General features: G+C 43.6%; 1 protein-coding gene across 9 annotated transcripts in view; it reads left to right on the top strand.

Moving 5' to 3' along the window:
- The window catches only part of SOBP (sine oculis binding protein homolog), a 137,899-nt gene that overhangs the window by 55,994 nt on the left and 60,661 nt on the right, over positions 1-21,244 (top strand). For 8 of the 9 annotated variants that reach the window (XR_013928528.1, XR_013928529.1, XM_080389815.1 and 5 more), the window contains exon 5: positions 9,851-9,946. The exons of the other annotated variant lie outside the window; for it this stretch is intronic. Coding sequence is in view for 6 of the 8 variants with exons in the window: in XM_080389815.1 (XP_080245941.1) it covers positions 9,851-9,946 (96 nt within the window). In the remaining 2 variants the exon portion in view is untranslated. The remainder of the gene's footprint in view (positions 1-9,850; positions 9,947-21,244) is intronic. 9 annotated transcript variants of the gene reach the window in all.

Raw genomic sequence — 21,244 nt, 5'->3', positions numbered from 1 at the left:
GAGGTGTTTTTCAGTACATTTCATCTTACCGTGACAGAGAGGAGAAAACTCTGTATGGGACTTCTCAAACCCCAAGGCAAGTTGGGAAGATAAATTATCGTTTGTTGCCTCCCATTGCCTGAAAAGATCTGTGTGCTATGAAATTTCTTACGAGTTTAAACAGACAGTTTCCTGGTTTTAGACATGATATATGTTACTGGAATCCCTCCAGGTGACAGAGGGTTGCAATGGGCAGTGGAAAACACAGGCATGACACTGTGATTTAGAAGTAACTTTCTGCCAGTGTCGGGAGCAAGCTCAGAGGTGTTTCAGTTATGTCCCATTTGTCAGTGAGACTGTGGCATCTCCCCATGGTCATGACTTCTTTAAAGAAGAGTGGAAATCCTGGAAAAGGAGGGCTACTTTATTTGGACTATATCAGCCTATTACTCTGTGAAATGTCTCTGAAAGTAGAACTTTGAATAAAAGCCTCAAAAAAAGCTGGCGGGAGAGGAGGGAGAAGTGCAGTACCTGGTATTATACCCAAAGGCAGTGGCAATATCGTGACCTCAGTCCCTGACCTCCAGCTGGGCTATCGGGAATTACAACGAATGCTCCTCACCACCAGCCAGGTTTTGCTTTTGTCCTGCTTATAACTGCCACTATCCCACCTTTTATTGCAGCCATTCATCATCAGCAGAAAGACTGGGAGATGATATTAAGGTTGTAGAAGATGTTGTTTGTATCAAAGCTTCCCCTTCTTTCTTTTCACCCTCTCCTTGCCCGTTCTCCTGCATATGCTCTGTTCCTACCGGGTTTTGCCCCCCTCTCCAGACCAGTCATCCCTTCACCCAGCTCATAAATGATTGCTTTAATAATAGTACAGCCCCTCCATGTGTGAATGGCCCAAGTGGCATGTCACTCGTAACCAAAGCAGGGAGAGACTTCTATTTTCATCCTTTAAAAGGCCACAGGAAATATAGAGAACAGGATCCTGCCTGTCTTGCACTGCTCCCAAACAAGCATTTATTGCTGCGGAGTAGGTTGCAGACACAGCTCATTTGAGGGAACCAGACCTGGCCATTGTTTTTCCTTCTCTGCATTTATTTAAAGTGCAGAACTGTTTATATACCACAAAGAAGGGAATTAAAGAAAAACAGTAAGTGTAGAATTTACCAGCTGTTTAAGTCTTATTGTTACCTTCTGTATTGATCAAATCCGTTGCCTCTTAATTGGATATTGACTGTTGTGAGGCAAATAAGGCAAGCTGTCAGAGAGGGGAGGGATGGGGTGCGAGGTTTATCTTAATGGTATGTTGATCATGACTAGTCTATAAAAGCCAGTGGGAGAGGAGTTCATTAAACCAGCTGCAATTGCTTTAAAAAAATATGCTCTGAGTCAAGATGATTAATCATATATGTGACACTGCAATCAGAGAAAATCCGCATTGTTGCTCTGGTATTTACAATGCCAAAGCTTGGAATAAGCAGATGCATTGAAACAAATTCATTAGGGACAGTGATTTGTTTGGTCTGTGAGCCTTAGCTAACTGTAACCAACATTTGAGGATCTTTTTTTTCTATTATTTTTTTAAACTTGGTGGTGTGTTTTGTTTTTCTGCCTCTCTGCTTCTCTGGCAGGCTAATTGGAAATGTGTGCTTGCCCTGCACGGGAGTCTCTCATCTCTGCTTGGGAACCCTTGTAGAAATGGCAGCAGTGAGAACCTTGCGCCACTTGGTAGTGAACCACACAGAATACTTTGAAAAACACTTTTATCTCATAAATGATAATAAGCAGGGAGTACAAAGAGAGAGGGAAAGCTTATCAGCTACACTGGTGTGAGCTACCCATTACAAAAATGGAATCTGCTGGGAAGTCTACAGTATATTTTCATTTCTTTCCTAGCTGTATTTTAGGCTGTGTATTGAATACGTTGCAATAACTGTCAAGCACGGTCCATTAGTGTCTCTGGATCAGGCCTGTCATGAATCAGAAGGGAGATCAGTAGTGTAGGTACGCTTTTATGAAGGTCCCACGCAGCTGTGACTTGTCGAAGAAACGTTCAAAGGGACAATAAACAAAGTTTATTTCAAATTATCTCAATGTTACGTGTTTGTTATCGTATTTATTCTTCGACAATTCAGAACTGGCTATTAACAATTCATGATATGGGTAAAGGTTTGTGCAGTTTGAAAAATTAGCTTTTGAGGCAGCCACCTGAACACTTCTCATGTATCACCATGCCATGAACTGTCAGGGAAAGGGTAGTGCAGTCCCGTGGAAGCTGGTAAAGGTGCAGGAGCTGCCCGGTTATCGGCCAATAGAGGAAAGAAGAATGTGCCTAAGTCTGGAATGCAATGGGAAAATGAGGTTTAATGGGGAGCTTTCATTTGAAAGCATAAGGCAGTTCCCTGCCCGAGCAACTGGATGGAGGCTGGACCAACCTCGCTTACTTGTGGGCCTGAGTCATTTCATGTCTCAGTCCTTATGCTCCTCTTCCTATAAAAATTAGAAGAGTGGTCCAGGGCAGTAGACACCACTATTTTTGCTTCAGTTGCTCTTTCTGGATGTATTGTGCAGCTGAAGGCGATCATCAGTTTTTCCCAAGTATTTTATGACTGTGGTAGAAGGGTCTATAAACGTACAGCATTGCAAGCTGTATAAAAAGGAAATCCTGATTTTGCCTGGAAGGATGAGAAGTCCAGAAGGAAATCAGGGTTCTTCTATAAAGTATATGAAACAAAACTGGGGGAAGGAGAGAAAAAGGTGTATAGAATCCGGAAAGCTGAATCCCTTTTGTTTTTTGGTGTAAGTTTTGAGTGACTTTTAAATGCAGTAGGATGAAAGTTATGACTTTAGCAGGCACTAGGGTAGTAGTGTTACTAGTATTTCCTTTTGATTCACTTACAGTATTACTTACATTATAATAGAGTTTGCAGGATGCATTTTGTGAGATTCTGAGTGAAAAAATTAATACATAAAGCTGGACCATTCAGATCCATAGCCTGTGAAAGAGAAGCATTATTCAAAAAAAAGAAAAGATCCATAAATAACCTTTATCAGATTTTCAGGCACATTTGTTTGGATTTTTTAGTGTGCTTCAGTTATGCAAGAAAATGAACATGACATTCCACAGTTGCTTTGACAAGGATAATTTCAGAAACACTGCCCTGTCGTTCCACAGATTGGCACCTTCTCCTTTGTTGTAATGCATTTTTTCTGGGGTGACTTTTCTCAGCGAAACTGCCTGTTTCCCAGGAGTTCTAACACCTCTTCAGAAAGGGACAATAAGGAGGTGTGAGTTTGGTTTGGTTTGAATAGCAGATTTGACCTGGTGATCATTTATTTTTGAAATCAGGGAGTATTTCTTCTGTCAGCACAATGGAGAAGATCACAGGATGTTCTGAATTATGTATTTCCTCTGGCTTTAATCATGCTAGCCAGATCACTGGCTCCCGAAGGCATTTCCACACCAAACCTTCTCCTAAACACGTGGACTCGAGATGCTGATGGTTTTCTAATTCAGTCTGCCATTAGTGGTATTGCATTCAGATTTTGTATTTGCTTTTGAAATAGCAACTAAAATTTGAACGAAGGTTAGAGTCTGGGTCTAGATTCATCACTGTATATTATGGAAATATCACAGTAAAGCGTAAGCAGCTCTTGCCACGAGATACACCAGTGGTAGGGTCCCTTGTCTTGCTGAGGATGCCTGCAGGGAATGGAACCGCAGTCTCTACAGGGACTGCATCTTTGCAGGGATATCTGTGCTTCTTCTTGGTGACCATGTAACACAATCTGCAACTGTGGAGTCTGTATTATAATATATAGGAGCCAGGAGCAGCTGAGTGCCAGTGAGAGGTTTCAAGGAAGGCTGTGGATAGATCCCAGGCAACAAGATGGCACAAACCTGTCTCCAGCAGTACACTCTCTGCTGAAGACCTGGGAAGAGCTGCGTGCACAGTCCCCAGATTTTGCTTGTCGCGCTGATACTGTTCTGCTGGTTTCTGTCCACTGGTGACTTCTTCCAGTGTAGATCTCAATTCCTAGCTTAATTAATGGGTGGAGATGTGCGTGTGTGTGTTGGTATATGTGTTTGTATGCGCATTGGTGTGGGGAGAGGAGAGGAGGCAGCAAAAGAAGTCAGCAAAAGCCCTTCTGGTTTTCCTCTGCATGCTTAATAAAGAAGTTATAAGAGGGCATATTCCCAAATTTTTTTTCACTTTATAGATCACCTCCAGTAGACAGATTGTCTCGTGGACCACTTCCCCTCCCCTTGGCGATCAAATAACATTCCTGTGGTGACTGCAGCAGTTGCTTACATGGAAAAATAACATTAGGAAAGTATTTAATGTATTTTTAGCTGTCTTTAAATGCATTTTAGCAGCTGGAAATGAGGGGAGTTAGTAGCACATGACCTGCAAGCTCTCCATAGACCACCACCAAATCCATAGACCAAGTGTGCAGAGAGTCACTGCTGGCAGAGAGACCCTAAACTGGGAAACGTTGGATAGGGTGGTCACCTCTAACCTGGGGTGGTCACAGGAGGTCAGGCAGAAAGAATAACCTCGATTTTAGTGGGATGTAAATGATAATGGCGTGATAAACAACTAGTGTGATTTCAGGTCCTTGTTTTCACTGATCTGAGTTTTGGGAGATTTTATGAAACATTGTTTTGATGTGTTTCAAAATACCTGGGACTTTTTTGAAAAGCTGGAGAAGATTTTAGTATCTTGGAGTGGCAAAATATTACAACTGTAGAGATTAGTGAATAGAGTGCAGCTGAGAGAGACAATAAGCTAATAAATACCACTTATTCCATCACTCCGCGCATCAGGAAAATCCTGAAATCCTTGTGAAGTGCAAACATCTTGTCAAACATTAGTGGTGGCTTTCCCTGAGGGAAGACTTTCCCAGAGCCAAGGGCTCACTCACTCCTGTAACTGGCCGGTTGGTGAACCAGTGACATCCTCCCTGGACTGTCATCCTTGGCCCTGCCCTGCTCCCAGTGTGGGGTCACCCTGACATCGCCACCCCCCTGCTCCCCCGCCCCAGCCTACAGCAAGTACATTTGTATTTCTGGGAAGAATATACTCAGCAGATGGAAGTTTAGCGCTATTTTTACCATTGTTGGTACAGTGAATGTAGAGAGCATGATAATTGATTATCTGGGACAACAGAAATGCACAGGAACTAGAATTTCAAGGATTAGGGTTTCCCTGAGGATTTCCTTCAAGTTTCAGTGAAAGCAGAGATAACCTTTGTGGTGGAAACGGAAACACGGCTTTCAGTTCCCATCTGCGGCCAGCCTCCGGAGACAATAGCATTAAGGGTGATGTGAACTGCCTCTGTTCATCGCCACGGGATGGGAGCCTCGACACAGTTAACTGTGCTTCTATAGCAATGCTATTCAACTTCTCGCAGCTTTTTTTTGTCTTACCAGAGAGGTTCAACTAATGCCTGCAATTAATGTGTCTGGGGGTAACGGTCCCGTGTTTCATCCGCTTTAAAGGAAATTTATGGAAATTAGGTGGCAATTTTATCCCAAGTAAGCAGGCTAATTCTGTCACTCTGCATTACTGAAGTGGCCGTTGCTCACAGAAAATAGACGTTAGCTGTTTTCAGTTAAGTGGCATTAAACTTTTGTGGACTGAGCAGTAGGATTTCATTGCAAGTGCATTGTCTCATTTTAGTGGAAGCTGTGCAGTAACAAGTTCCATCTTAATAAATTATTCTGTTCAACCTGCCTTGTGACTTACACTATCATAAGATCCTGCCCTTAATATTAAAAAGTAAGCACAGATTTCCTCTCCCGAGGCCAAGGCTGCATGAAAAGACTTACACTGAAGCTATGTCTGGATCAAGATAATTTTTCTCTGAGAATAAGGAGAAAGAAGTGTTCATGCACTTCAGAGAGGAGGAAATTCTGCTGTAGATTGTTCTTCCTTCGTCTTGTTAAAAAAAGGAATCTTGACTTAATATATAGCCTGTTTTCAAACTGTTGGCATCTTTCACAAATATAGGCTGGCTGGCTTAAGAACAAATAGCACAGTTTGTGTAGCCAAAGATAGTTGTCATCATGCACTTATTAATGAGTACACATATCTCTGAACATCAAATGCTGTGCTATTTTAAGAGAGGTCCTTTCAGATCCTGTTTTCTGTTCTTTTTAAATTTTTTTTCCTTACCCTCCTGCCATTTTCCTTCAAAGCTCAGTGGTAGAAAGCAGAGAGGAAGGGGACCTGGGAAGGAAATGGTCTCATCTGTCCAGCTTCCCCATGTCAGGAGCTACTCTGTGCATGTCATTCCTGACAGATGTTTGTCTAATCTGCTCTTAAAAAACTCTGGTGACAGGGCTTTGACAGTCTCCTTAGGCAATATGCTCCAACTCTTTGCTGTACCTATCATTAAGAAGGGTTTCCTGATATCTAACCTGCAATTAAAGGCCACAATTTCCCGTGCAACCCGTCATCAGGCTGACCTTACAGCCAAGCCAGCTCCACCAAGTCGACTGCAGTTTCTTCACTAGATCTTCCTTACCAGCACTTCTCCTTGGTTAACACACTCTCTTCTGCCAGGAGTAGCCGGGGCAGTGTGTGTCCAGCCCGGCATCCCGCGGGCCAGCGACGGGCAGGTTTCCCTCTCGGATCCCATGCAGCTGACGGGAAGGCGGCTGCCTGCCAGTAGAGGCTATTGAATTAGGACATTCAGTAAATCCCAGGAGAGGCACTGCCACAGTGAAGTTGCAGCAGTTTTGCACTGATAAAACTAGCAGCACTCACCATGGTCCCAGGGCTCAGAACAGGAGCTGGAGCCTTTTTTGTCTTGGAACAAAATGAGCTGTGAGAGCAGTTGTACCATATACCGCATATATACAATCAATTGCATCTAGCATTTTGGACATACAGTTTTTGATGCAAGCATTTCTATAATGATTTTAGCAGTTTAAAAAGATTTTAAAAAGGTCAGAGAGATCACAGGTTTGGCTTGGGTTTTTTTCAGTTGCTTCCTTTTGAACAATAGCAGGCGAAATACATCCCACGGCAGCCAGGGATGGAGAAGCTGTAGGTGCCAGCCTCCTGTGAGTGAGGTCGAGGTGCTGGGGAGCTGAGGCAATCACTTACTGGTGTGCAGCAGCGACTGAGAGCGAGTCAGTGTAGATACAGGCATATCACAATATTACCATGGCAAGATAAACCCTGAGCCACTTTGTAATAGGCTTAGAACTGTGCTCAACATTGTGTTTCCCTCTGCAAGTTATTTAAAACTGTAAGATGGTGGTAATGAATTAGTGTAAAGCAACTGGAGAATTAACCCTGGCTGCTGAGAACAGGTATTTTTTACAACGGAAACCAGCTAGCTATACTAGGTATACTCTTGCTGCCAGAATGAATTATATCAGTATGTCGCTGAACTGGTTTTGAGACTAGGAAATTTTGGTGATAACCAAGGTTAAATAAAATGAGGTTTGGATCAGTAGGAGAGGGGACATGTTGCCATCAAGCAGGGGTGAATAACTGTTGTGTAACTGGCAATTTTGGTAAGCAGATCAAGGTCAGTGGAGTTTGTCTCTATATTTTGATACATGCACTACAAACACTCTGATATCCATTTCATTTTACAAGGTGTGTGCGTGCACCAAGATAAAGCTCCAAAGGGTCACTGGCAGGTTACAATGTGCCAGCCGTCATGTGCACAATGTCTAGAATAGTGCCAAGATAGAATTTCAGGAGTCTGGGGGCACCGATAGCATTCCAAGCCCTACATAACACCTGTGCCCAATGCAACATCTCACTAGGTCTCTGTCACTGAGCATCCCGTTGGCACTTGTGATCCTGAGCTGACAGGTCCATTCCCATTGTGCTAGGCATTTTTAAGACATTTGTCCCCTGGTTGTCTTCTAGATGACCTGGAAGAGCTTCAGTGGGTTGCCCATATTCTTCCATGGAGAAGAGGAAAGGACAAAGTTTGTTTTCAAAATGAAAATTGGTTTTGTTTTGTTTTTTTACAAAACACGGTCACATTTGGACTTTGTATTCCACTCAGCATGGGAGGTAGATTTATTGTGTGAGAGAGGTTTCAGTTTCAAACTAATAATTAGAAGAATACATTTAAACCTATGTCAATATAAAAGTGATTTCAGGTGCTCAGGAATGCTCTGCCTCTTCCTTGTGGTTTGAAGGAAAAATTCTAAACATTTTCCACCCTGCAGCTATTGAGGGCAGTGAAAGAAAATACCTATAAGCTGCTAGGAAACGTACAGAATAAACTCATTTCCCACTTCCCGCTTTGTGTAATAATCAATTGTAGGTATGACTCAAAACATACTTTTGGACAAACTTTGCACTTTTAAAAATGGTATTTTCTGTCGGGCAGGGTTTGTTCATTCCCCAGGGCCAGCATGCAGACACCCAGGCTGAAGCCCACTGGAGTCAACAGGCTTTCCATGAGGTGCAGCACCCTCCTGTTCTCCTGAAAATCCCTGCTGCTGTTAACCCACAGCTCCCCTTTCCCACCCCGTCTCCCTGGGGAGAGGCAGAAGCCTATTTGAAGGCAAACAAGCCGTAGAGCCTACAAGGTGTAAATATCTTTCATAAATGCCAACGCTGAAAAAGCCTGGGCGCCAGGAGTGTGACACACGACGACAGGCAGTTCACGCCGCGCGAGGGGAGAGCGATACGCCAGCGCTGATGCCGCCGGGATGTGTGTGCATTGCACACGGGCACCCCTGGGCCCCCCTGCCCGGGGAGGGGGGGGGGGCAGGGCGGCTGAAGGGATGGGGAGCTGGGCTACCTGCTCCTCGCCCAGCCGCCCCTGCCCGCTCCCCTCACCCAGCTCTGGTCGCCCCCCCACCCGCCCGCCCCTCCTCCTCTCCCCGGCTTCTTTGGGCAGGGGCTGATTTAAATAGGTTGGCAGGGAGCCAGGAGCTCATCATTTTAATGCAGTGTAAAATGGAATGTGCATAATTATATGCAAGCCATATGTGAGGGAGACAGCTCAGCTGTGAATTTCAGGAGGCTGCAAGAGGGAGAGAGCGAACAGTCAGGGATCAGATGAGATGGAGCGGAACGGAGTGCAAGTGTCACTCAAATGAACAGTGTAATGAGTGTATTGCTGACACTCCTCCTTTCACCTGCTTCTCCCTTTTGCTTTAGCTCAAAAGCAGAAAATGCTATAGATGAGAAGGGAAAAATACTATATGCAAGCAGGACTGCTAATGGGCTCTGGTAATGTCTCCATTTAAACTTCAGCTTTCTTAATTAACAGCGTAGTTCCAAGTAACCGGTAACTTCTAATGCATTTTTGTCATTAAATATTTTGACCGCATTTGACTGAAGGATCATTGTTCTGGCTAGATGATTGCTCCTTTCAAAGCTTCACTTAAACATGGAGGGGGAATCCATTTATCTGTAATAGTATTACATGTAAATTATGAGTATGAAAACTTATTTATTTTTTTTGGCCTTGCTGTTAAACTGAAAATACAAATACATTATCTAGGCATTGCTTAAGCATGTCAAAAAGTTTAAACAAGTACGTATGTGATGTAATCCTGAAAAATGCAATGGAGTAAATTGAAACCCTGAGTTACTCACAGTTTCCAGCTCAAATATTTCATTTTGGGTTTGTCTTTTGTTGTTCTAATTATTACACCACAATGAATTTGCATGTTCAACCTAAGCTATGTAAGAAAACAGCATCCCAAGTTCTCATATCTAAAGGTGTACTGCGTATTTAAAGAAACTTTTTAATAATGTTGTATTTTGGGATTCCCGTCTGTTTTAATGATCTGAGCTGTTATGCTTTTAGCTATTTTTTTTTCCTTCCATTATTTGTAAGTCCCTAAATAGGCCATTATATTTCCCTTCAGGCTAGAGATGAAGATGGACATGCTGAAAATTTTCCCCAGCAGCACTATGCTAAGGAAACTCCAAGACTTGCCTTCAAGAATAACTGCGAACTACTTGTAAGAATAACATACTTACAACAAGTCTAGATTGTTACTTTAGCACAGTGAAAACCGTTTTTTTTTTGAAAGGCTTTTGTTCATTATGACATACATTATGAAATATGATAGGTTTTTTTTTTCCTGTTTAGCGTTCTAATGCTAGTTCTGCTATCCGTGAACGATTTAAGATCTCAAATTGCTTGAAAAATCTCTTATATTTGATGACAGCACGTGAATGGCCTTGTCGTACTACCTTGTCTCGCACGGTAAATCAGGGAGAGCCATGCAAGCAGCAGCTGGTGATGCACGAAAAGCCCCCCCAGTCCCCAGCCCCCCGCCCTGAGGCTCCCCAAAACTCACTCTCCCATCCACCTTTTAGCTCTGCCTTGTTTTCGGGCAGCAGTGCCGTGTTTTGTTCTGCTGCCACACAGTGCTCCCTTTAGAGCTTGCTTGTTCCTCCCCTTCCTAGCTGCATGCAGGCGGGAGAATCCTCTCCTCTCCTCTCCACTCCTCTCCTCTGCTGCGGGGAAAGAGCAAAAGCCAGGAAAGCACGTCTAGGGAGCCTGGAGTGTTTACAGGCCGTAAGAGAGATGATATCAGCTGTGAAAGGATCTCTGTTCCAAGGCAGGGTTAATTTGCTGTTCATTTTAGCATTTGCAGCTAGGCAAGATTAAAAGCAAGCAGGAATGCCTATTATATTTCTATTAAATGAATCTGTTGGGACCTAATGTTCTTGATTAGCTTGCGAAAATGAGTGCTCCATGATGAGTTTTTCTGTTTGCCTAAAGTAAACAGAGAATGAATTGTAATACATTTAAGAGAGATTCATGCATGGCTTTCAAAAAAGGGAGTTTTAGATGAATTGGCAGATCTCTCCCTTGCATTCGCCTTTCTTCTCAGCCGTACTTAAGTAAAATGTATCATTTGGCTAAATGGAAATATTTGTGCAGAGTCAGAACACGGGGTTATGTTTTGAAACAGCAGCACTTTTTTTTCTCATAACGATAGAAGAGGCGGACAGTGGTGGAGGAGCAAGCTGTTTCCTCTGCATTAAAACCTGTGTCTGCCTCCCCTGCAGAGGATGCTAATCTTGGTGTCCCAGGTGCAACGTCCAGCAAAGTCGAGCCGATGAGCTGACGTAACCCAGTGCTGAAGCCGGCCCCCACACTCAGGCAGTTAATCAGAGAAGCCCAGACTGGAGGGCAGCAGCCCAAGGGTGCTGGCTATTCCCTGCTCCCAGCACTGGCCAGAGCATAGAGCATCTTGGCCACACCTGCACTAATGGGCCCACAGGCTTTCCTACTCCCCAGGCATCCCCTGTGCCGAGCCAACCCTTGGTTAGGCAATAACAATGCTTTTTAGAGCCACAGGTGTCACTCAGAAAGGTCAGTTTGTTCCCAATATAATTGTCCCCAGCCAAAAGCAACATGACCCATAAGACCTGATCTTGCTTCCTCTTAAACACCTTGCAAAGCTCCTGTTGGTTTTGGGGGCAGCAGGGTTATGTCCTAAGGGGAGGAAACTAGACAAACACAAAAAGCGATTCCCCTGTGCAGTCACAATTCTTGTGCCAAATAAGTGAAACCGTTTCTTCAAGGCCATGCTTAATTACTGTGCCGCTGGTCACATCAGGCCTGGCGAGCTACCACAGCACACCAAGATGCCCCCGAAGTCGTTAGGGCTTCTTGGTGTTGGAAGAGTTCAGGACTAGAGTTGGAAGAGAACACAATATAAAATAAGTTATATATTACTTTAATTGAAAATCTGCTTTATTTTTAGTGCAAGCAATCAGCAAACCAATTAACCCCCTTTGTGCTATTACCATAAAACATTCTTTTAATGCCCACTTAATTATTCCTCTATTAATATGCATTATAAGTTTTTGCTTTATTATATCATTCCTGTACCTGGCAAAAGCTCAAGTCATCCAAGTTAGTCTTTCATGTGCTTTTTTGGACAAGTTTCAGTTCTTGTTTAAGGAAGTAATAAAAGCAATTTGTCATAGTTTTATTTTTCCTATGCTGTTGGAAACAAAATTGGCAGGGCTGTAATCTGTACTCAATTTGTATGTGGAAAAAAAAAGTACACAAATAATTAATATGTACCTCTGCTATCTTTAAAGATGTATTTTAGGAACTTTCAGTGAAAATATGATGTTGAGCCTAGGCTTTGGTGGTAGTGGTGGAACTAGTGTTATTTGTCGAAGATGCCGTGTGTTTCACAGAGAGGTAGTGGTTTTCCTTCTATATTTCTGCTTTTTGGGAAACGATGCTATATTAAAGTGTACTTGAAAGTAGAGTGAATTTCACAGAAACTGGCCATAAAGACAGCATCTTTCTTCTAAAGGCTAGTCAGTATTCCTACAGTTGTGCTAGGAATTGTCTCCTTGGGAGGAGGGCAGAATATGAAAGAAAGGACTGGGGACAGCTGCTTCCTCTAAAAAAATCTTATCCCAATGGTAAAAACTTACCCAGAGTGTAAGAGTGCAAGTCAGATGCTGTCTGAGTGAAAAGCTTAGATTTTTAAATGAAAGAGAAACTGAAACTTGTTTATGCTTTCGAGAATCGGGAAGTCCTTGGAGTTTTCTCAGTGCAGTTGAGAGTCAGTACTGTAATAGCCTGTCAGGTGAAATTGGAAGCTTCGGCTCAGAAGTGCTTTCTTTGCTTTAGGGTTCAGCTGCCATTTTTCAGCGAGGTTTGTTCCGACAAGTGCAGGCTCCTCTGTTTGGGAAATGCTGGTGCTGGGAGAGTGCTGCCAGGCAGGACCCAGGGGCTGGGGCACTGCTGCTGGCGCTGTGTGCCAGGGCTCTCCCGCAAGAGCCAGCTACACCAGCTGAATCTTAACATCCCAGGTCACAGGCACACACAGCAAGCTTTAACTCCTCAGTACTTGGAGAGACTTGAAGGTGTAGTGACAGAGCATTACAAATGGTGTGCTGTCTTCATTGCGTAGTCCTCAGAAGAGGAGATAATTTGGGTGGTGAGGTACCACTCAGCTGTTGGGGGGGAGGGGGGCAAGGGCGAGCTTGACAGGAATTAGGAGGAAGAAAGAGGTATAATTTAGGCAAAAGAAACGCCTGAAGTGCTTTCAGTAGTTCTACACATTAAGGAAAGCAGTGCCAATTAAACATTTTGATTGGTATAGAAAGCTGTTGTGCAGTTACAGGATTAGGTTAGGGTATTCGTTTCCCACACTAAATCCTGATACGTTTTATCGTGCCGTTTGTTGTTGAGCACAGAAAGTGAAGTGGTTAAGATGCTCTAGTCGATGAGGACATCAAAATTTCCTTGTGAACTTTTCAGTAATTTTGAGAATCATGTTTTCTTAAGTTTAGCTACCCATGATAGATACTGGGAACTACATAAAAGAAATTTATTTTTAAAGAGCCCCGCCAGCATGCTGTCTTGGCCAACTATCCACTCTTCTCCCATAGGCACTGCCTCAGGATTTTAATTTCTTATTCCATAAGTGGCTGGAAGCTTTTCTTTCAGGCACATCTGTTTCCAGAAGGAAAAGGCAGAATTTAGTCCTCTGGAAGCTGATTGTCAAGGAGAGGTACAGGCCAGCTAATAGTGGATATGGCGAGAGGGATGGGATTAACTGTGGAGAAAGGGTAGGCTGGAGTGAAAAGGCCAGTGAGAAGCCCTCAGCCCCGGCTCTAGCTGACTGAAATTCCTGAGCCATTGCCTAGAGAAAAAAAAAATCCATCTGGCATGTACCCAGGTTAGTCAGGGTAGGAAGAGCCATGCTTGCATGCCTTTTAACAAAAGTGGGAAAGAAAAACCAACAGTTCATCCTTCCCCCTTCCCAGTTACCCAGAATATTGAGTCAAGGTTTCAGATTGGCATGCTGCTGTACGAGCAAAGGATGGTTTGACGGGTTAAAGAAATTAAACGCCAGGTTGCTTTCCAGACCATTTGTTTATGGAGATGATCTGGGTGCCACCCACCGCTATGGGATTATATGTAAAGCAAACAAATAACCAAACAAAACATAAATACCCTGGGAAAAAGAAAATAATTTCCAGCCCCACACCCAGCTGTGATCCATGGTTTTCCTGCAGTAAAATCATGATCTTTTTCTCTTTGAAATCAAAAGGTCTGCTCCTAGTAGTTCTGCTCTGGGAGGATAAATTTGTGAGTCCAGTATGTGATGATTTATATAAGATAGTCCTGGTGCTTGGAAGCTGTTATGTAAAAGACACAAAATAAAACATGTTTGTTATTTGATTTAATGCAAACTCACCTGTGGCCAGTTATCTTTAATTACTAACAAAAGGAGGCAGAGGAAGCTCTGAAAACACATCTACAACTGAAATGCAAATGTTCTACAGGCAAAAGGCATTTGGGGAGGCTATGGCAAGGCTGAGAGGAGCCAGAAATACAGCTAATGTTTGCTTGAAGTCATCTTGCTTTGCTCTGCTGTTCCAGCACTAGAGGCAGGGTCATGAAGGATGGCGCATGGCGGGCATCTGGACAGGACCGCAAGGATGCAGGCAGGTTAACCTCAGTGTTACGGTACTGGAATGCAGAAAAGATTTCATAGGTACAAGACTGATTTTAAAAAGCACTGAGAGTATTTGTGATCAGATGAGGCCTGTAGGTTTTGTAGTCATAGTCAGGTTAAATGTAAATGTGCATGTTGGTATCCTTTGGAGGCCATAAGATTTTTGGTTTCAGAAAGTGAGGTCTGAATTCTTTTTTTTAAGGTACCTGATCTGTTTCCTGTGCCTCAGTGTCAAGCAAAACCGCTCCCTGATAGTGTTTCAGCATTAAAAGAAAATACCTCTCAGTCCATTTTTAATCACAGTGCCTTCAAAGGAGGACTGAATTAGGGGGAGACAGCCTTGCTCATCCCCTCTCTTGCCTTTCCACCCTTTTTGTCTCCCATGCTGCCTCCTTATTTTTAGCAGAGAGGGGAGAGAGAAAGCAAAGGCTCTTCCCCTTGTAGCTCTCCCTGGTTCTTCCTTCACCCTGTTGGGTACAAACTGGCAGAGGGAGAGGGAGAGTGCTTCCTTCATCCTGGCCCAGGCTTTGGGATGCACAGAGCTTTTGGCCAGAAAGCTGGAGCGGCACAGCCACCCAGCAACTCCGAGGGATGCCGGGCCACATCTTGCCTTTAAGGTACAACCTTGCAGTCAGGAGGCGATTTTGCCACCCTGGAGAGGCAGAAAGGGAGAGGACGATAAGACCTACGACACCCTGTGGAGCTCCAGGTTGTAGAGCTACGGCTACCAAGCCTGCTGAGAGTTAAATCCTCCACAGCGGTGCCTACCAGTGTTTCAGCATCACGACATTTGCTGCATCTCACCACTGGTGCTATTTCTTGGTGGCTTACCAATGGATTTCATCAGTTTCTTGCTCAGTTCGCCACCGCAGTCTGAGAGCAACTGGTACTGCTTCATCAGCTGCATCGTGGTGTACGCAGTGATTCGAGCAAAGGGCTGTGGCAAAACCCGTAACAGCTAACAGAGAGCCCGCTGTTGGTTTCAGGGACTTTGGATCAGGCACAGAGAGTTGTCAGAATGGCAGTTACGGCTCTGGAACAAAAATACTGAGAAAAGCAGTTGTAGCAGTGAATTGATACTGATATTCTTAAAACCTCAGTAATTTTGGCCACATGAAATTCAAACTTTCTTGTGACTGAAGTAACAGTGAGGCTTAGGTGATATTGTAGACGAATTGCCTGTAACGTTTCATTTTCAAAAACTAAATTGTTCACGAGTTACAGCAGAATATTTTTAAAAGAACCTCCTCAAAACCCCACCAAAAAACTTGCATTCTGTTTCTTTTCAAGCAAGGGCAACAAACCAGGCAAAATTACTGTAGAGTTTTTCTGGTCCTTAATTGCTGCCAGGCTGAGTGACGGGCTGTATGGCGTTCACCTTACGCATGCTCCTAAAGACTGTTGAAGTCCACGGGCACTGGGTAAACATGCTGAAAAAAGGCAGCGCTGAGCCTACGGGTAGATTTGCAGCCCCAGGGAGAGAGGGGAGCCCTGACACCTGGCTGCAGCTGACCCTCCCTGCCCGCTGCCTGCCTGCGCAGGTAGGCACCGCGGGGCACTGGCTGCCTCGGCCGCTGCACCCTGATAGGCATCTCGTTGGGATAATGCAGGACCAAATACAGAGCTGCAGCCTGCCAGCCGCCCCGCGATATGCTGTCCCCAGGAAATGATAGGCTCTATGCCTGTCTACACGGATCTGTTTACTGTTTTAGAACAAATGCGGCCACTGTCTTGCCCGGCACACGGGCTGTGTCCTTGTCCTGCTTTTTAATTCATACGTTTTTCTACCCTGTAATGGAAGCGAATGCTGTTGCTCGCATTTATGTCAGCTTGAGCTGGACCTGGGAGGTTTGGGTCCTGCTCCTGGGGCTGCAGCAGACCTTCTCAGGGGTCCTGAGAGATTTCCTCAGTCTTTCAAGCCTTTTGTTCCCCTTCCTCCGTTCTGCACCACCAACCTTCTAAAGAAATATGCTTTTGAGTATATGAGTCTTGACTCATACCATGCTCAGGACTCCACAATCTTTGATCCAAAGCCCAGTGAAATCAATAGGATCCTTCCCATTAATTGTAAAGTGGGCTCTGAATGACACACTGTATTCTGTAGACAGGAAGAGATGAACAACTGCTTTGGGACGTCTTGCCCCTCTCTGACCAAGAAGTGCTGTAGGCCATTTAACAGCTGATGTGAAGTGTAGAAAGCATGATCTTTATTAATAATATTTAAGTTGAAGGCTGTAATCAGAGACCAGCTGTAGGAACTTACAGAAAATACAACCCTGTCATAGCAAGTTTGAGACAGCAGCCCTACTGGAAATAAGACCCAACCCTCACTCCTTTTATACTTGGGGTGAATGAGTGACCATGACCTACAGCATTAAGGAGGGCGAGGGGTTCCCCATGCCTCCTGCAGAGGTGGGCAGGGGAATGCCATAAACCCTTGAGAGCAAGCAAGGAGTGTAAGTCTCTGCGAGTTCCCAGTGACATGTAAAATACAAGGTATAAAATCCCCAGGAGCATGGGAAGCAGGGAGAAAGAAGGGAAGGAGATGGGAATAAAAGAAGCAAAGCTCTCCCATGGCCAGGGATGTAGCTTCCTGCACAAGCAGGCTGGTACCCTCAGTAGCTCTACACAATCCCCACCCTTTCAGTTCAGTGGAACGAATTGAGGAATATGATTCAGGGAGCTCAAGAGATGGAGTAAAAGGTGTGAGAGTGAGAAGGGTGGCCAGCATGGGAAGGTGGGCAATGGGGACAGGGCAGATGTGGGAAGGACCACAGCTACCGATGTGGGTGTTTGGCCTCTGAGAGCCAAGAGCAAGTCATATCCCCTTTCCCACAGCACTTGCCTTGGGCATGCTAGAAATAGCAAGCAACTTCACCCCAGTGTCTCTAGTTTAGCGTTTTCCTTCATACCAATACAGGAGCATTATTTTAGGATGTGACACTTGACACTTTGTGAGCAGAAGCCTGCCTTTCCTCAGAAGGAGGCATGTTTTCTAATTTTTAACATCACTGTTGTTATTATTGTTATTATTTCAAATGAGAGGCAAAATGCATTTTTAAAAAAGGAAAATAATTAAAATTCCATTACAGCTCCAATCCTGTCATCTTCCTTCCCAGAACAAGCATTAAAATTTTTATTAATAAATGTGCAATTACTGGTGACCTCTGAATAATTTCTGCAACCTTAATTTCTCCTCACTGCAATACTGTGCTGTATTACTCTATTTTTACTCTTTGCTTTCCTCATTTGTTGTGTTTACTGAAGTTATTATTTTCAAATTAAACATGTTCTCATTGAAAAATTGCTTTTTCAAAAATGATTTGAAAAAAATACCAATCTTTTTACTGAGTGAAAATTTAAACAAGTAAAAAGTTAAGAAACTGTTAGCTGAAAATGCATTTTTAGCAGGCTACTTCTTAATAATGGTTCAATAAATTTTAAAGAAGCCTGAAAAAAATTGTCAGCCATCCCCCCTGCCCCCCAAACCTCTGTAAAACTGGGGGGAAATAAAAGCAACTTTGTATCCCTTGGAAAGAAAACCAGTTGTGAATTGTGGTTTGCTTTATGAAACTGGCATTCATAACCAATTTAAATAAAATTCAGACAGTTTTTATAGAACATTAAAGAATAAAGATATGCCTTGTTCCAAAGGAAGTGAAGTGCGGTGAAATAAAATTCATCCGATTTCCTTCCACATAAATTGGAAATAAAATTTCCAGAGTCATCACCCAGAGCTATAAATATTTTCTCCTTGGGGTCTGTGCAGGAGATGCAGATGACTCAGTAGGGCCCGTGGGGCACGCTGGCAGCTACCTGGGAGGAGCATCCCTCGCACTGCACCGCGCCACAGCTGCACCTGCGGCACGGGGCCAGGCCATAAAGCTGGCATTTGTCCCTCGGTGCTCGAGTCCTTGTGCAGCCCAGACCCTGGCGCTCGCTCGTGCAGGCTGTTCAGGAGAACGGGTTTTGTCAGGTCTGGAAAGATGCCTACGTAGACCAATGTGACTTTCTATAACGGTGCTGTCGGCTTATGCCTCATCTTGCTGCATGCCTTGTACTCCTCCCCGTTAAAAAGGAAAGGAGTTTGAAGGCTTTGCCCACCTTAAGAGCCAATATAGGGCAGTAAGAGAGTTGGATTTTGAAAATCAGGAGCCCACGCTCTTTTTATTTCTCAGAGTTAAGATCGAGCCCGTGGGAAGGAGGGTTGGGAAGAGCCTGGCCCACCATTCAGCTGGCCTGAAGGGAGGCTTGGGGGTGCGCTGGAATGCTAAGCGTGTGGCCCCCTCTCTTTGGGAATCCCTAGGATTGTGCAGGGCTTCCAGGAATGATGTTCCAAGAGGGCAGATTAATACCACAGTTATCTGAAGGCACACTGAAGATCTGTCCGCAAGGACCATGTATCTCACTGCTCACTGCTGTCTGCAGCAGACACCTTTTTTACATTTCATCAGTGACGTGTATTACATTGCTTTCAGAATGGGAAAAAAAACCCCAAAATATAAATCCTGCATTTTATTATAGAAGTTAATACCAATAATTACTTAAAATCTAATGAATTTCAGTTCTCACTTAATTGCTTTTGAGTAGTTCACTTAACTTATTAAAAAGAAGCAAGGACATATTCATTTAATGAGCAGCAGCAGCCTTGGCCTAGCATCTGCCTACATTCTCTTTTCAATTAATCAATTATAGTCCAATGGTGTGTAATTACACATTAAGAAAGTTATTGGATATCGCAGCATGGCTGTCCCAGGGGGCTCATGAATACACTAATATAACACACCTGTAATGACCTGTTCTCAGATCTGCAAATTGCTCCCATTTCTCTCTCTCTTTCATTGCTAAATGAAGATGAGAGCAATTACCATTAACTTTTTGAGTCACATCTAGTCAATGAGAGAGAAAAAAGATCCCTACCAGCATTCATAATAAATCTGCCTGTTGGTGCTGAGTATTTTAACTGCACCAGGCATCAAGCTGGAAGGCTGTAAACGCACATCGGGATCACACAGGGTTGTGGGGATCCTGGGGCTGGTCTGGCCCGAGCACACACTTCACCTGCAGGTGAGAGAAGCAGACAAGCAGGAAGACCTCACAAGATCACATCCAGGCGTGAATTGCTTGGCTTGGTTCGAATCAAACCAAAGTCTGGAACTGATCCCTATGCAGTGGCTCTAAGGCTTCGCATAGCAACTAAGCCGTGTCGCTGTTATGTTGAGGGGGTTTTTTTGAACACTAGAAAGAACAAAATTTACTATGTAATGGCAGAAAGGCTTTGGTTGTGCGAGAGGCTGCAGTCACCAATGCTTTCTTATTAATGCATAGCAAATGAAACCAAGGAGAGACTCTTGATCTGCATAATGAAGTCTGACAGATTCTAAATTGGTGATTTAGTCAACTAAAGGGTCCAAAAATGCTCCATGGAAGTGAGCTTTTGATGGCTCCATAAGTTAAACAGGGGATGATAACTGTCAACATCTTTATAAATGTTGTCTTGCAGAGTCTGATATCGATGTGCTGTTGTTTCTCTCTCTGGGAAGAAGTGTCTGTTTCCTTACCCGAGTTTTCTTGTTCATGCTTTCATTTGCAGACAGGAGTCTTTCAGGTGGGTGTACGTGCAGATCAACATGCAGCAACATCTTGAGCGCAGCTATTCTTTACAAGCAGGGTCCGTTTTGCTCGTAGTAATATGAATTATTTCCATGTTGTACGCCTTGCACCACACTAGCATCAATTTCAGTGAAGCCTTCATTATGCTGGAGGTCACTTCACTTTTTAAGGACCACGCATGTCTCCTTGTGCTTGATATGCCACAGGATAACACTCCAGTGACATTCAGGTGGTCAAATGTTGCACTCACAGTGAGGCAATGGATGTTTCAGTCCGAGCTTCAGCTGGATCCACATTTCACTCTAGTTTTCACCTGTGCCATGTTTCTTCCCATTTCCACAGTACCCTTTGGTTTAGGACACAGTTCCGTTCATATACCCAGCTGTAGCATCTTGGTATTTGACATCTGGGCTGGACATCTCTAGGTCCCATAGTTAATGGAGGAAGGCAAGCACCTCTAGAGTGTGATTTACTCAAAATAATTTGGTGCTTATTTAGGATTGGTTAAACCACCTTTAGATGTGCCTGTATCTATTCATTAGCTAGATAAATAACTTTCCATATGACACCTACATTTTTGATAGCTACAGCCATCAGTTGAACTGCGTATTTCTCCATGTGTCTAACTTCAAGCTTGCATGTAGAGCCATTCAATTCAAGCAGAGGGACTGCTTGTATGCTTGAATTTAGGTATCTCCTAATTTTGTGTTTAGATGTCAGGTCTCCAGCTTTGAAATGGGGATGCTGTTACTTAATTGCCTTTGCATGTAATTGGAGATTGAGATTAAAATGTTAGAAATGCAAAGTGGTGTCTATTATTTAATGTTGTGTTATACTCCAAATAGCAAACAACAGCATCCTTGATATTTGCACAGAAGTTCATTTACTACGAATTAGAATCTAAGACAGAAAACAGGTTCCAGGGTTTAATTTCAGGTATTCAAAAACAATTTGACTGCCCAGGCAATGCATAATAACTGAAGCAAGCAGAGCAGTGAGTGTGGATCTCACAAAGTGATCAAGCTGTGCTTGTATACAGTGTTCTCAAATTCTGCTCAATGCACAGATTTGTTTATGCTCGGGACCAAAAATCAATTCTGTGCTTTTTTTTTTTTCTTTTTTAGAAATCAGTGCCTGAACAATCAATTAAAAATGTTTTAAGCAGAGAAAGGAACACAATAATAGTCTAGAGTTTTA

Source organism: Falco punctatus, assembly GCF_963210335.1.
Source record: "Falco punctatus genome assembly, chromosome: 5".
Lineage (NCBI taxonomy): Eukaryota > Metazoa > Chordata > Aves > Falconiformes > Falconidae > Falco > Falco punctatus.
Note: the sequence above shows the minus strand (reverse complement) of the source record. Positions and strands in the feature narration are given on the sequence as shown.